The following is a 16,409-nucleotide window of genomic DNA, read 5'->3' as shown; positions in this document are numbered from 1 at the left end:
GAAAATGTGCTTAAAAATTGTTTGACTCATTCCACATGCATGACAGTCATTTCACTTGGGATCTGTGGGAGGTACATTAACATATTTGTTTTACATTATAAATGTTTATTGTGTATTCTTGTTTCCTAACTTGTTCTACATCCTGGAGGATCTCCTCACTGTGGATCAACTGAAGTGAATCAAAGTACATGTAATCTAATCTAAGTACTACAGTGTTTTATTTATTTCTTCTTACCTTTTTACATCTACATCTACACAACTGCTCTGCAATCCACACTTAAGTGCCTGGCAGAGAGTTCATTGAACCACTTTCCAGCTATACTTCTCTACAATCCCACTCCCGAACAGCATGCAGGAAAAATGAACACTTAAATCTTTCTATGTGCGCTTCGATTTCTCTTATTTTAGTACAGTGACTATTTATCCTTATGTAGGGGGGCACCAACAAAATATTTTTGTATTCAAAAGATCAAGTTGGTAATTGAAATTTCATGAGAAGACCGCACTGCAACAAAAAAGAAAAAAAAGAAAAGAAAAAAAACCTTTGTTTTTAATGATTACCACCCCAAGTCATGTATCATATCCATGAGACATTCTCCACTATTTTGTGATAATTCAAAACAAGCTGCCCTTCTTTGAACTTTTGCAATGTCCTCCATCAATCCTATCTGATGCAGATCCCACACTGCACAGCAGTACTCCACAAGAGGACAGACAAGTATAGTGTAGGCAGACCAGTGTCTTTAGGGGTGGGGTAGACTTGCTGCCACAGTCTTTGGTTTGCTTTTCTCACAACATTATATATGTGCTCCTTTCTGCCACATGCTGTAGGTCATAGGAAAACAAATTTTTTTTTTCGTTAATTTTAGAATGTACATTCATATATACCTTTTTCACAGTATGCTCTCATGCATAATTTGGAGAGTACTGAAATGATTTTAAAAGGTTTTAATGAACCTGTGTGGAAACAATGACGCATGTACACAAGTCACAAAGACTGCAACTTACGGTTTTTTTAAGTTTTGATTATGTGAAATCTGTAACTTCTGTTTAGCAGTGGTATGCCACACACTGACATGGTTTGTAATGAGTAGTACCAAAGGCAATGCAATCATATTAGGAGCCTCCACCTGCACTGTGGTTAATGACCATGTTGGTAATTACAGGTTTATTTCCTATAAATGGTAGTAATTACCTCAGCGTTTGGTGAAGTGGCCACTGCTGGTGGCTGAAATTTCTGTGTCTCTTACGTTAGCTAAGTGGCATTATCCCACTGTCCAATGTAAGCCATTTTTGACCATATGTGTCTTGCTCTCTGTGTTTTCTGCAGTGGATAGATCTACTTGCTTATGAGAAGGGGGATTTGGGGGGGGGGGGGGGAGAATCTCGTATCTGCTAGTGAATAAATAATTGGACGGGGTGACAGATGCTTCCCTCGTGTACCCTCTCTTTTTCTGAATAGTAACTATTTGCTTCATAGATGAGGTGTTCATTCACAGACAACCACAAAGAAAAAGGGTGCTAAACATGTATATTTTTTTTGGGGGGGGGGGGGGGGGACACAGACATTCACAAAAACATAACGCATACATACATGATTACTATATATTTGAGTTTTGATTGTGTGAAGCACTTTTTTGTCCAGAAGCTCAAATCTTTAGCAACCTTTTTTTCTGCTTGTCTGTGACTTAACCCCACCTCTATGTACTGAGTAGCAATCTATACTTTCTGTATTGTTGTTCCATTCTGGACTTTCCATTGCTTGAATATAAACTGTTGTATTTTGCTATAACTCTGTATGCAACACCAGGATATGTACTGTGGCATCAGGCTGCAGTTGTGCTACAATTCAAATGGTTGTCAGTGGCAGCTATATGGGCTGGCCACCAGAGGCCGCTTTGAAGTGGGTCACAAGACCAGTGCACATGGCACGACACCTACCAACATCTACCACGCCACCTACCGGAGCCCTTCTCTATATAAAGACAGTGCAGCTGATGCTCCTCTATTTTGTTTTCTGCTGTTTATTGTACCATTTCTAAGTTTGTCATTTACTTGAATGTGGATGGAAAAACTTTTGTTCTAAATGGCACCATTATTGATTGTGTCTAACATGATGACACAGTTGGCGATGAGTGTGGTGTTCACTTCTGTGATGGTTGCTATCAAGAAATTGTCAGCCACGTTGACTATACAGGCTTCCATGCCGTTGGTGCACCAGCCAATTTTCCCCCTCACGACGATGTGTCCAAAGGCTGGGAGGCTTGCAAGAGGCAGCTTCAGCAACACTTTATCACTTTTGGTGTCACTGATATAATCATGTGTAAGGCTTTGTTACTTTCTGGAATTTCTCCTCAGATTCACCAGTTGTTGTGCCATTAGCCACCCTCCAGGAGCCAGGGTTGCTTTTGTTTGGCAAAATGTGCAAGTTAATCAAACAGTGCAAAATCCAGGATGGAATGTAACATTATTATGAAAAAGATTTTTTTTTAAATAGAGGTGGATCCCCTCCATGCCCACACTGGCATGATGGCCAACTCAAAAGGTCTACTGCCATCTCTGCATAAGGGTTAGTTTTCACTAAAGTGAGGTGTCGTAGGATGTGGGTACTGCAATGTTTGCGTACGTCTGGTTAAGGTTAACCATTAATACTTGCTCATCTGGAGGTAGATTGGGTTGAAGTCGAACGAAGGGTAGCATTTTGAAGGGCAGAGGAAAAAAAGTGCCAAGGCAAGAGCCAAGGGAAAAAAACCTCTGCGATAGGTCAGGTGGTAAGAACAGTAGTGGATGTCTTGCTGTCTGCGATAGGTCGTGCAAGGGTAGGCTTTGTTAGTAGAGGGTATCATGCATGTCGATACCTTTGACATTGTGCGGTGCTATTGCTCGGTGGCTGTTGCTGTGTGCCGGTGTTGAACTCTCGATCAGTGTCAGTAACCTGCAACAGTTAGGTTTATCATCGTTTTTGTGTCCGATAGGTCATATATCGGATGCACAGTGTAGGGTGATGTTGGCGAATTGTTTTTGCATCAGTGGGCGAGCTCGTCGGTTTTCCTGCTGTGGCCTGTTGGTCGGCTCTAATAGCAGCTGGTAATTTCCAGTCAGCATTGCTTATATGCAGGGGCTTGCTGATGTTTGTCGCTTGTTGGTGTATGTTAGTTTGCCATAGGTGGCTATGCCCTAGCTAGTAGTGTCTTTGGCCACTTGTGCTTCCACCTATGGTTGTGATCGTAGTTTCCCAGAGTAAGGATGAAAGGATTGTTCGAGTGTCTTGAGTTCCTGTGTAGTTGTGTGGCGTGTTTTTTGAATACTTCCTTGAGGGTTTCAAGGCCGTATTCTTCGTGAAGGTCCACGGTGCGTTGCTAATGATTGCTAATGATTCATAGCACTTTGTTCTGTATGATCTGCATGCGGTGCAGTCATGTAGGAGCTGCATATCCCCAGACGGGAGCTGCGTATGTCATCAGAGGTCTAATCAGTGTCATGTATATGGACCTCGACATCCTCCTATTCATTGTGCTTTCCCTGTTGAACATTGGGTAGAGTTGTTTGAGCCTTGCGTGTGCTCTGTTGGCAATGTATTCGATGTGGTCCCCCCATGTAAGTTTCTGGTCCAGCCAGACACCAAGATATCTGACTTTCTCTTGGAAACATATTGGGTGTGTATGTAACGTTATCTGTCTATTGTGTTGATGTTTGCGCAGTAGTTTCACTCTGCATGTAAACAGTACTGCTTCGCACTTGTCGACATTTACTTTAATACGCCATCGCTCCAGCCAAGGCTTGGCAGTTCTGAGTGCTGTCTGTATTCGTGAATTAATGTTCGATGGTTTCCAATCTTGTGCAAGGATGGCTGTGTCATCCGCGTAGATGGCTAGCGTTGTGTTTTGTGTTGCTGGGAAGTCGTTAATGTACAGGTTGAACAAGATGGGCCCTAGGATGCTTCCCTGGGGTACTCCAGCCTGGCTACCATGTCGAGTTGATTGTTTGCCCTGCACGTCAGTGTTGAAACATCTGTTCATGAGATATGACTGTATGAGACGCACGAGTCCGTCTGGGAAACCAGCTTCGCTTAGTTTGCGTATAAGGCTGTTGTGCAAGAGATGGTTGAAAGCTTTTTCGATGTTCAGGAACATGGCCCCTGTGGCTTTGTTCATGATGTTGCCATGTGTTATATGTTCGACTACACAGAGGAGTTGTTGTGTTGTCGAGTGGTGATTCCTAAAAAGAAAGTTGCTACCCACCATATAGCAGAGATGCTGAGTCGCAGATAGGCGCAACAAAAAGACTCTCACAATTAGAGCTTTCAGTTATTAAGACCTTTGTCAGCAATAGACAACAGACACACACACACACACACACACACACACACACACACACACACGACTGCAGTCTCAGGCAACTGAAACACACTAGGAATGAATGTATGGCACTAGTATCAACCACAATCTTTGCAATGTTTGGTGTACATTATCATTGCCTGTGCTATTATGATACCAAAGATGACAAGCTGTCAGCGTTGTGGCATCCCAGTGGTAAGTGATGAGGATGAGGTGGCACTTGAAGCCAAAAGAGCAATGAGACAAACAGTGACAACTGATTAGCAGGCCACATTAACTGCAAGTGAGCATCCCCAGGACCTAACCAAGACTGCCAGTGAGCTGGCCTGTCCGCACTTTCCAACCCTTCTGACAGGGCGGTGCAGTCCCTACCTGCAGAAGCTCTCCCCGCCAGAGGATGCAGATTGATGGCAACTGACGTAGCTTAGGCTGACAGTCTCTGTGAATGACCTGGCCATTGGTGAAGTTAATAGTGAAGGACTCCACAATCACAGTACCTAAGATGACAGAAGAAAAATGCTTACTTAGTATTGATTGAAACTGGAACAACCTCCACATGATTTTTCATTCATTAATTTAGACATTGTGCTTCAAAAATCCCAACATGAGTGAGAGCCTTCAGAGATGGGGATAAATTCAAATTTTTCATTGACAGGCAGAAGTAATCACTACTGTCTATTTCTGTAAAGCAATATTGTAATGATAACATAGAAAGGCAGTATACCTAGGTGAAAGACAGAAAATGTGGCATGTTAAAAAGCAGCCAACTGAACTTGATTCTAAGAAGCAAAACAGAAGGGAAGCAAAACAGAACAGGTAAAAAGTGAGGCTAAGGGGTTATCCAAAACAGAGAAATATTCATCGAAGAGGGAAGAAGAAAGAACCCTAATAAAGTTCGTATTGAAAGAAGTAGGCCTAAAAGTATACTAACATGTGAAAAAAAAGAATAAAAAACCTTGCTTTTCAGTTCTTGTGTAGATTTACAGCAAAAGAAAACCACACCATTAAAAATGAATATAATGGCAGGTAAATGTACAACTGTCTCTTCACATGGTAATTGTTTTTGTAGTAGTACAAATGAGGTGGATGATGGTGATGTACACTTGTCTTTTTGAGACTGTTGTGATAATGGATCTACTACACCTCTGGTAGTGTTGCTTGGTACTGATATTAGACATGCAAGAACCTAAAAGAGATCCCTGCTTACAGAAACATTATTTCACTTGTGGATCCTACTAGTTAATTCATTTTCCCTTTCTGTATGTTGTTAGTATCCGCTACTGCATGATACGTAACTTTGAGCATCAAAAATACACTGATTAAAAGAATTACAGGAACATGACTGTGGGCATCTACCATACTGCACTAAGCAATAATTGAGGACTGGGTATGTTACCAAATTATATCTTTATCTTGCACAAATTAAGTACACAGAAATACATTATTATGTCGTCGATCATTTACATAAAAAAACAAATATCTGCCAGGTGTCAAAAACAATGACAATGACAGGTGTCATTTATCCCACTATCCTGGGTGCTTTTCATTGGACTTTGAGAGCTTCAATAACAAGTATGCCCTCTCTGTGTGTGTGTTTATCTCTGCCTGATACCTGTGTGGCATGTTCTGTATGAGTCAACATAGATCACCCTGTGGTATCCATCCCCATTCTTTAATGAGAGCTCATGAGAGTTCTTGAAGAATCCGTGGTAGAACAGGAAGACTATGATCATGTCTGTCAAGCATGTCCCGCATATGCATGATAGGATTTAGGTCGGGACTAACTGCCATTCCATTAGTTCAATGTCCAGGCTTCAGAAGACATCCCTGCTGATGGCTGCCACATAGGCCCTGGCATTAAATGCAATTTGTGGCCACCACTGTATACAGTAGCCACCATATGATCCAACAGGATCTGTACAATGTACTGCCTCACGGTAAGGTGGCCATGGACAATAACAAGATATATATGATTGTCAACACTCAAGCCCCCTTACACAACCTTGGAAATCTTTCAATTTGATGGACAATGTTTGGCAGGTACTATTCACACTTTGCACTTAAACACAGCCGTCATCTTGCATCACAGGATATCTGGACTCATTTGTGAATAACATGTTTCACTGATGATGAATTGGTAATTGACATGCGATTGCATAACTGACGGTGAGCTGCAAGATGATGATATCAAGTGAGGTACTCGAACAGGATGTGTGAATTGTATGGTCCTTTCCTGTAACCTGTTCATTACAGTCTGATCAGGCACAGCAGCTCTAGTGGCCCTTCCAGTATTGTCTTGCAGAGATGGCCAGATGTTGGTCTTTACATAGGTTTGCAATGCATTGGTAACCTCATTTAACTCGCCTTTCTCACCTTTGTACTGACCTGTCTTCCATTAGTGTGACCACAACCTATGGAAGACACATGGAGAGGCATTGGCATCTGCAGCAACGTGACCAAAAGTCCATCCATTTTGGATCAAACAGGCTGCACTTGCAACTTGCAGTGCATTAAGTTGTCGCATTATGTGTTCCTGGTTGAATGCAGTGTCCACAAATAACAACTGCTATCTGTGTACCTCAGTAGAAAACAGTGAGACACTGGCACTCACCTCGTGAGGGGTCACCTGTAATGCATAACACAGCCAAAATATAGTGAATGATTTTAATCGTTGCCTACATTGAAAGTGAAGATCTCAGGCCATGCAGTAAGACCACAGGTACCGCCATGGTCAAAAAAGATTTAACATGCTGGATGTTGATACACATGTTCCCCTAATTTTTTTTTTAACAGTGTAAGTATGACTGTCGTCATCATCATCATCATCATCATCATCATCATTCATTGGAAAACTTATTAAGAAAGTAAGAGAACATATGAAACTACAGGTATTGTTCTTTATTCCTTAAAAAAAAATTACTACTACTACACTGTATCTATCTTTAATGGCCGCCCCATTATTTTGGCATAAGTATAGTACTGACAGAACTGAATATCTACAAAGTGTTATGTATTAATAACATTGTGATTGTATACTCAAATTTTGGTATTTTTGTACATTACTGTTAATGTTTTTTGTTTCCAGACTGGTCTTGAGGCTGAAACTGTACCTCCAGTGGGCTGTGAACGTTGGACAGTTTTTGCTATGAAAGAGCTTGCTGGATCATTGCAAATAACAGATGGCAATAACTGGAAGAAATTTGCTCAACATATAGGATTTACCAAAAATGAAATTAAGAACAAGCTGCAGGTACTGTTGATTACATGAAAGAAAATAGTTATATTATTATTATTATTATTATTATTATTATTATTATTATTATTACCTCTTTAATTATTAAAGTTGCTGTTTATTTGAATAAGAGATTAAACTATAATTTTCATTTGGTTAATTTTTTGAGATGCTTCTTCTGTTACCTACGTCACGTAACTTCTCACTTGCACTAGTACTATACCCTTCTTCTGTTTTTTTTTTTTTTCTCCACTCAACCTTGTTTATTTAAATTGTGCCTAAATCTCTCCAATATTGCTTGGATATTGTACTTTTCCTATGTTTTCCTACTCACCTTTGTGACGCATACGCTTGCCCATGCTAGCCAACATGGTCGCGCATGATATTTGTGACACCCTATAGCATGGGGTGCCACGCACCATTCTGCGTGCCATATGTAATCCAGATCACAGTTATGAAATGTTCCAGCAGCTAACCACACTCCCTGCTACATTCAACCACCAAATCCACCCATCCATTGTCACACATTTGTTCCATCATAACTTTACAGCCTCCACATCTACATTTACATCCATACCCCGCAAGCCACCTGACGGTGTGTGGCGGAGGGTACCTTGAGTACCTCTATCAGTTCTCCCTTCTATTCCAGTCTCATATTGTTTGTGGAAAGAAGGATTGTCGGTATGCTTCTGTGTGGGCTCTAATCTCTCTGATTTTATCCTCATGGTCTCTTCGCGATATATACGTAGAAGGGAGCAATATACTGCTTGACTCTTCGGTGAAGGTATGTTCTCGAAACTTCAACAAAAGCCCGTACCGAGCTACTGAGTGTCTCTCCTGCAGGGTCTTCCACTGGAGTTTATCTATCATCTCCGTAACGCTTTCGCGATTACTAAATGATCCTGTAATGTAGCGCGATGCTCTCCGTTGGATCTTCTCTATCTCTTCTATCAACCCTATCTGGTACGGATCCCACACTCCTAAGCAGTATTCAAGCACTGGGCAAACGTACTGTAACCTACTTCCTTTGTTTTCGGATTGCATTTCCTTAGGATTCTTCCAATGAATCTCAGTCTGGCATCTGCTTTACCAACGATCAACTTTATATGGTCATTCCTTTTTAAATCACTCCTAATGCGTACTCCCAGATAATTTATGGAATTAACTGCTTCCAGTTGCTGACCTGCTATTTTGTAGCTAAATGATAAGGGATCTATCTTTCTATGTATTCGCAGCACTTTACACTTGTCTACATTGAGATTCAGTTGCCATTTCTTGCACCATGCATCAATTTGTTGCAGATCCTCCTGCATTTCAGTACAATTTTCCATTGTTACAACCTCTCGATATACCACAGCATCATCTGCAAAAAGTTCAGTGAACTTCCGATGTCATCCACAAGGTCATTTCTGTGTATTGTGAATACGACACTCCCATGCGGCACACCTGAAATCACTCTTACTTCGGAAGACTTCTCTCCATTGAGAATGACATGCTGCGTTCTGTTATTTAGGAACTCTTTAATCCAATCACACAATTGGTCTGATAGTCCATATGCTCTTACTTTGTTCATTGAACAACTGTGGGGAACTGTATTGAACGCCTTGCGGAAGTCAGGAAACACGGCATCTACCTGTGAACCCTCCTCCTTTCTCGTGCTTGATGCAAATTTACACGTGATCAAATATCCTCACACAACAAAACAATCCTATTGCTCCCAACCTAATTTCTTCTGTCCTATTCACTCCATGAACTCACACTATGTTGCCCACTTCTCCTGATAAGCATCTAACCGTTTCACTTACCCAATTCCTGTTTCCTAACATCATCCTTACCGCAGTGGACTCCTGATCTATCTTTCTGCACAAATTCAGAGAAGTATACCTTTCCCCGTCTAAAACCAAGTCCCACATCTTGTTCCTTAAGTGCTGTCTATCCACTGTACTGAAATGACACACAAGAAGAATTTGCGGCAGTTGGTACCAGAAGTACCATTGATGTCTCTATGCAGCAGGAACATCGCTGCGTGCAAACCATTCACGATAACTGCAGGAATCACGCCCCCTGGAGTGGCAGTGTTACCAAAGGAGGGACGCGAGTTTAAATAACTGTACACAAACAGAAGTCTTGAGTTGCAAGTTGTCAGTTAGTTTGAGTCTTGCTTTGGAGTTCCTGCAGAACGTTCATAGTATCTTCAAGTCTTCTAGTCATCGAGTGAGACAGAAACAATGGCCGATTGGTAGATTGTGGTTAGTCTTCAGTAGAAACAGAACAGTGAATAGGATTATCATGCATGGACAGAATCCACCTGCCTAGAGATTCAGTTGAGTACTGTTAGTTTGGGACCGTCCTCCGAATAGTACATCAAGACAGATGAATAGTTTTCTTGCGACTTTAATTCAGAGAGCATTATTTAGTTTGTGTTCATGGAAAACTAGTTAACACAGGACAGATAGGCTAAACCTGCATTCTACAATTTCTGTAACCAGTGTTACCAAAGTAGAGTTATATATTTTATTATTTACTATTCTGTTTTACTTTTATTTTGTGTGTGCTTCCCTAGAGCTGAAGCATCCGTCCTACCAGGGCACCTTAATCAGTCTTTTCCAGTGGCAGCGAGATTTTCATCAAAGTGGACGCCCCTAATCCACTACAGTCTCAACCGTGGAACTCCCCCCTCCCTGGCCTAACCATAAAAATACCTTTCTCAGGATCCCACCCCTCCTTTCACAATGACCTTTAGCTTTTCAGATTCCGCCAGTCCCTGTCGCTCATGAACCTGGTACTGAAAATTGACCTCTCCATTTTGCAGGCGTCCCAGAATCACCTCTACTCCCTCCACAAGATACTGTTGCTGTGCAATCGTCACCACGTACATGTCATCTCGGAAACAGAAAATCTTGCACTCCTACACCTGGAGGAGCATTCCAGACACCACTCTATAAAATGTGCAAACTGTTAGAAGTCTTTCTCCCAGCTTTGTGGCACAACTGTCCATCAGCACCCATCCTACTCACGGTGAACCTCCATCAACTCCTTATAGCACCCACACCCTGCCCAGCTGACCTCTTCAGCTTACCAAATGCTCCAAAACTCCCTCCCAACACCCCACAAACCCAGAACCCAAGCAAACCCAAAAGACCGTTGTTAACCTCCCACCAAAAACCTTAGTCCCACAGAAGTTTCTGTCCTATCCACAGATGTAATCTTCAGCCCTACACCCAATTTTACCCATGCTGGACTTATCAAAAACCTACTCTCTTTCTCCATATCCCTACAGTGGAAACACTTCTTTGCCACTGACCAAAGCCACCCTAATCCCAACATTGTCAGAAGTGCCACGGGGGAGTGTGATAGGACCTCTGTTGTTTATATACACAAATGATTTGGGGAACAGAGTGGGCAACAATCTGCAGTTGTTTGCTGATGGTACTGTGGTGTATGGTAAGGTGTCAAAGTTGAGTGACTGTAGGAAGATACAAGAAGATTTAGACTAAATTTCTAGCTAGTGTGATGAGTTACAGACAGCTAACTCTAAATGTGGAAAAATGTAAGTTAATGCAGATGAGTAGGAAGAACAAACCTGTAATGTTTGGATTCAGTACTATTAGTGTCCTACTTCACACAGTCAAACATAGTATTGCAAATTGATGTGAAATTGAACGAGCATTCGAGAACTGTGGTAGGGAAGGCGAATGATTGACTTCAGTTTATTGAGAGAATTTTAGGAAGGAGTGGTTCACCAGTAAAGGAGGCCAGCATATAGAATGCTGGTGCTCGAGTGTTTGTGATCCATACCAGGTCGGATTGAAGGAAGACATTGAAGCAGTTCAGAGGCAGGCTGCTAGATTTGCTTCAGGTAGGTCCGAACAACATGTAATTGTTATACAGATGCTTTGAGAACTCAAATGGGAATCCCTGGATGGAAGGTGGTGTTCTTTTCAAGAAAATTTAGAGAGCCGTAATTTGAACCAGACTGCCGAACAATCCTGCTGCCGCCGACCTACATTGCGCGTAGGGACCACGAAAATAATATACGAGAAATTAGGGCTCATATGGAGGCACAGAGACAGTCTTTTGTCCCTCGCTCTATTTGTGAGTTGTATGAGAGAGGAAATGACTTGTAGTGGTACACCATGCACCGTATGGTGGCTTGCAGAGTATCTCTGTAGATGTAGATCTAGAACATTGAATCTTGCCTCTCCCAGTTCATACCACCATCCAACCGTGACACCCCTCCCTCTCACCTTCCCACCTAATCCCCACCCCCGAGTCAGCTTGCACATCTTTTCCTACAGTTCCCCACTCACCTTTATTGTGTATATGCTTTGCTCATACTGACGAATGTGGTTGGTCCTGACTTTTGTGACATTGTATACTACAGGCCATGGCTGCTGTTACTACACCACACACTGTTCTACATACTATCCGTCCACCAGATCACATTTATAACACCTTCCAGCAACTAACCTTTACATTTAACCTCCGAATCCATCCGTCCTTCCTCACATGTGTGTCCTGTCGGAACTTTAGATCTTTCCTTCCTCTTTCCTGCACATGGTGAAAACTTGGGTACAATCAAATATCCTCATGCCACAAAACCATCCTATAGTTCCCAGCACAATTTCTTCCATGTGTATGGTGATTGTCATTCTTGTGACAGGCACTTCATTTTTTATTAAATAAAGAAGAAGAGTAAGAACTGAATTTTTTGAAACTTGATGCAATCCCTTGTGGGGCATGGGAGTCCATTATGAAAGTTACGAAAATTACTGTCACAACTTATGATAGTGAGATGGGAGGCGCAATATGAGATTGGTGGTAGTGGTGGTAATCGTCGTTGTAGTGGTGATGGTGGTTATGATAAGGCGATTATAATAATGCAATGTTACACAAAACATATGATTTCTTTGTGTAAGTTACACAGAATAAGGAACACACAATAAAATTGTTCTTAATCGTTCAAATCTATGGAGTGTTAGTTTAAAGGTGATTAATTGAGCTGATATGAAAAGTTCACAATTTTGTGTTGTTATTCTCTCTTTTTTAATGATATCAGATATCATAATAAAATTTTCTGTTCGAACACAAGAACACGCCTGGAACAAACCGCTTGTTCACTGTTACCAAGTTGATCAGTTCTAATTAAACTTGTCATAGCATAATGACAGTCAAAGATTAAAAAAAGATCAGTTGTAAGTTAATATGTTACCTCCAATTATTCCTTAATAATGTGAGTAGTCTTGTTTCTTTTGCAAACTTTTAACTCTTAATTTGTCTGCTTTTTCAAACAGCTGATTGGTGCTTATGATATTTTTCAGTATGCAGATGACCCCTTTCTTATGATGATGAATATGTACAATGGACGTGGTGGTACGCCAGAAGAGTTTGTTCAAGCTCTTTATGCAGTGAGTCGAGACCTCCGTATCAATGGCGGTAATACAGGAAGTGAAGGAAGTGGGAGCAATCGTTCAAGTGGGTCAAAGAATTCTGATGGCCATGCCTCATCTTCCCAAGATTCTGGTGGAGGTGTGAAACGCAGGCTTTGGAACTTCAGACCTTTTGCTAAAGCACTAGATTCTGATTCAGGTATGGATTTTTGTATAGTTTGTACTACCACTGTATTTATGTTTAGTGTCTTGTTGACGAAAGAAAGAAAAAAAAAGGGGGGGGAGGATAGTTATGTGTCTTGCAATTGGAACACAATATGAGGGCTGTTCAAAAAATAGCCGACTATTATTTCTAAAATCAATATTTATTCAGATACAGTTGTGTGACACTAGTCACCTTCAAAGTAGTCCCCTTTAGTTTTTACGCATCTCTCCCAATGCTGCTACCACAGCTGTAAGCCTGTTTTGGTATGGTGTGCAGCTGCTCCGACGAATTCTGTGTTATGTCTTCTCTGCTCTGAAATCTGTTCCCTTTCAGAGCCTGTTTTCAGTGTGGGAAAGTGCCAGAACTCACTCAGTGCTAGTTCACGGGAATAGGGAAGCTGACAAACCACATATGTATGGTGTTTGGCCAAAAAACAATTAATCGAGAACAGTGAGCAAGTGCATTTTCATGGTGAAGGTCCCAGCTGCCCACTGCTCACTGCCCGTGAGTCCAGCTATTTACGCCTCACTGCTTCACAAAGGTGACGCAGAACCACTTGGTAGGACTCCTTATTGACATTAGCACCTTCTGGGCATACCTGTGATGGACCACGCCATTGGAGTCGGAAAAGATGGTCAGCATGACTTTCACATTACTGTGGGCATGCCCCACGTTTTTGGGTCTCGGTAGTGGTGGATGTGTCCATTGCAGTGACTGGAACTTACTGACTTAAGAAAGTTGGGATTACTGTTCACAGTATCCAGCAAGTCCTGTGTGGTAACTGAATGAAATTGCTTCTGCTTAGTTGTTAATGGCTCTGGCAAAAACTTTTCTGAGATCCTCCTGAGGTCAAAATATTCCTTTAAAATGGAATGAATGGACCCATTACTAATTTTAACCTTGTCTGCAGGTTCTATGATTGTGATTTGTCTATCCTGCATCACCAAAGTCCTTACATGTTTAATAGCAACCTTATTTGCAGATGTTCAGGGCCTACCTGAATGTGCTTCACTCTTCACTGATGAGTGGCAATCTTTGAAGCATTTGTACCACTCCTTTATTTGTGTGGTGTGTATTGCTTCATCCCCAAACGCTTATTGAATTGTGTGGCTTTTTTCACCTTGAGAATAACCAAGCTTGAAACAAAACTTTATGCAGTATTGTTGTTCCACATTTTCTGTCATTTTGCTCACAACACAAAATCCAGCTACTATCATGTACACATTTTCACTTGTTAGTGGCTAGCAAGCGACTGGTTGTTTCCGCAGTCATTAAAAAAAAAGTCAGGAATGCACCCTACGTATGACTACAAACATAGTGTGCGGATGCTCTGAGGTACCATTGTTGGTTTCAACAATAAAAATAAGGTTGGATACTTTTGAACTGACTGTGTATGTAGTATTTATCTATTTATTTATTTATTGCCAATTATCTCAAATAAGCCCCCCACTCCCCTTTCCCCACTCCCCCCCATCCCACACACACACACACACACACACACACACACACACACACACACACACACATTGCAGTGACAGTGAATATGTATGGGCAGTAGCCTAGGCAGATGCGTATGAATGGAGAAGAAGCTTTGGGGAGAGGGGGGTTGAGTTCTTCAAGGCCAGGGCAGTATTGGGTGATACACTGAATACTGATCTGTGGCTGATTTGCAGTGACAACAGGTTTTTTGTTAAGAGTAGGAATGGTTTAAACAAATAGTTTCTGTAATAACTGTGTAGGATATTGCTATTTGTAAAAGTCTTAGCACTACTACATCTTCTTCCCATTAAAGATTTTCCATCCAAGTGCTATAGGGGGAGATATTTTTGACATGATAAGGGGAACAGCCACCAAACTAAACAATATCTAATGAATCCAAACAACTGCCTCGGGTACTGAGGTGTTCTGTTATACGTTGTATGATTTAACAGAGTTTCCTTTATATATTCTTGACCAGGACCTCTTGAAAGGCTGTGGAAAACTCCTCTTTCAGCTGAATTGTTACTCCTGATAAGGAACATATCTTCTTTTAAATAACATTAAATGTCCATTGGTATTAATAAACCGTATATTGACATTAAACATGTACATCTTTGAACCAGTCACATTGGTAACTTTTGCTAAACATAGTATCCGAACATGGATTCTCAACACAGAATGAATGTTAATACACTACTGGCCATTAAAATTGCTACACCAAGAAGAAATGCAGATGATAAATGGGTATTTGTTTGACAAATACATTATACTAGAACTGACATGTTATTACATTTTCACACAATTTTGGGTGCATAGATCCTGAGAAATCAGTACCCAGAACAACCACCTCTGGCCATAATAATGGCCTTGATACGCCTGGGCATTGAGTCAAACAGAGCTTGGATGGCATGTACAGGTACAGCTGCCCATGCAGCTTCGACACGATACCACAGTTCATCAAGAGTAGTGACTGGCGTATTGTGACGAGCCAGTTGCTCGGCCACCATTGACCAGACGTTTTCAATTGGTGAGAGATCTGGAGAATGTGCTGGCCAGGGCAGCAGTCGAACATTTTTTTGTATCCATAAAGGCCCGTACAGGACCTGCAACATGCGGTCGTGCATTATCCTGCTGAAATGTAGGATTTCGCAGGGATCGAATGAAGGGTAGAGCCATGAGTCGTAACACTTCTGAAATGTTACGTCCACTGTTCAAAGTGCCGTCAGTACAAACAAGAGGTGACCGAGACGTGTAACCAATGGCACCCTATACCATCACGCCGGGTGATACGCCAGTATGGCGATGATGAATACACGGTTCCAATGTGCGTTCACCATCATGATGCTATAAACAGAACCTGGATTCATTCGAAAAAATGACGTTTTGGCTTTTGTGCACCTCGGTTCGTTGTTGAGTACACCATCGCAGGCGCTCCTGTCTGTGATGCAGCATCAAAGGTAACCGCAGCAATGGTCTCCGAGCTGATAGTCCATGCTACTGCAAACGTCATCGGACTGTTCATGCAGATGGTTGTTGTCTTTCAAACGTTCCCATCTGTTGACTCAGGGATCGAGACGTGGCTGCACGATCTGTTACAGCCATGCGGATAAGATGCCTGTCATCTCGACTGCTAGTGATACAGGGATCGAGACGTGGCTGCACGATCTGTTACAGCCATGCGGATAAGATGCCTGTCATCTCGACTGCTAGTGATACGAGGCTGTTGGGATCCAGCACGGCATTCCGTATTACCCTCCTGAACCCAT

The 16,409-nt window shown here is 41.8% G+C and overlaps 1 protein-coding gene across 1 annotated transcript in view; it reads left to right on the top strand.

Annotated features, from left to right (window-relative positions):
* LOC126457980 (uncharacterized) overlaps positions 1-16,409 on the top strand; it is a 108,471-nt gene that overhangs the window by 44,109 nt on the left and 47,953 nt on the right. The window contains exons 7-8 of the mRNA XM_050094741.1: positions 7,423-7,587; positions 12,891-13,158. Of these exons, the coding sequence (XP_049950698.1) occupies positions 7,423-7,587; positions 12,891-13,158 (433 nt within the window). The remainder of the gene's footprint in view (positions 1-7,422; positions 7,588-12,890; positions 13,159-16,409) is intronic.

The sequence above is a fragment of the Schistocerca serialis genome, chromosome 2, assembly GCF_023864345.2.
Source record: "Schistocerca serialis cubense isolate TAMUIC-IGC-003099 chromosome 2, iqSchSeri2.2, whole genome shotgun sequence".
Classification (NCBI taxonomy): domain Eukaryota; kingdom Metazoa; phylum Arthropoda; class Insecta; order Orthoptera; family Acrididae; genus Schistocerca; species Schistocerca serialis.
Note: the sequence above shows the minus strand (reverse complement) of the source record. Positions and strands in the feature narration are given on the sequence as shown.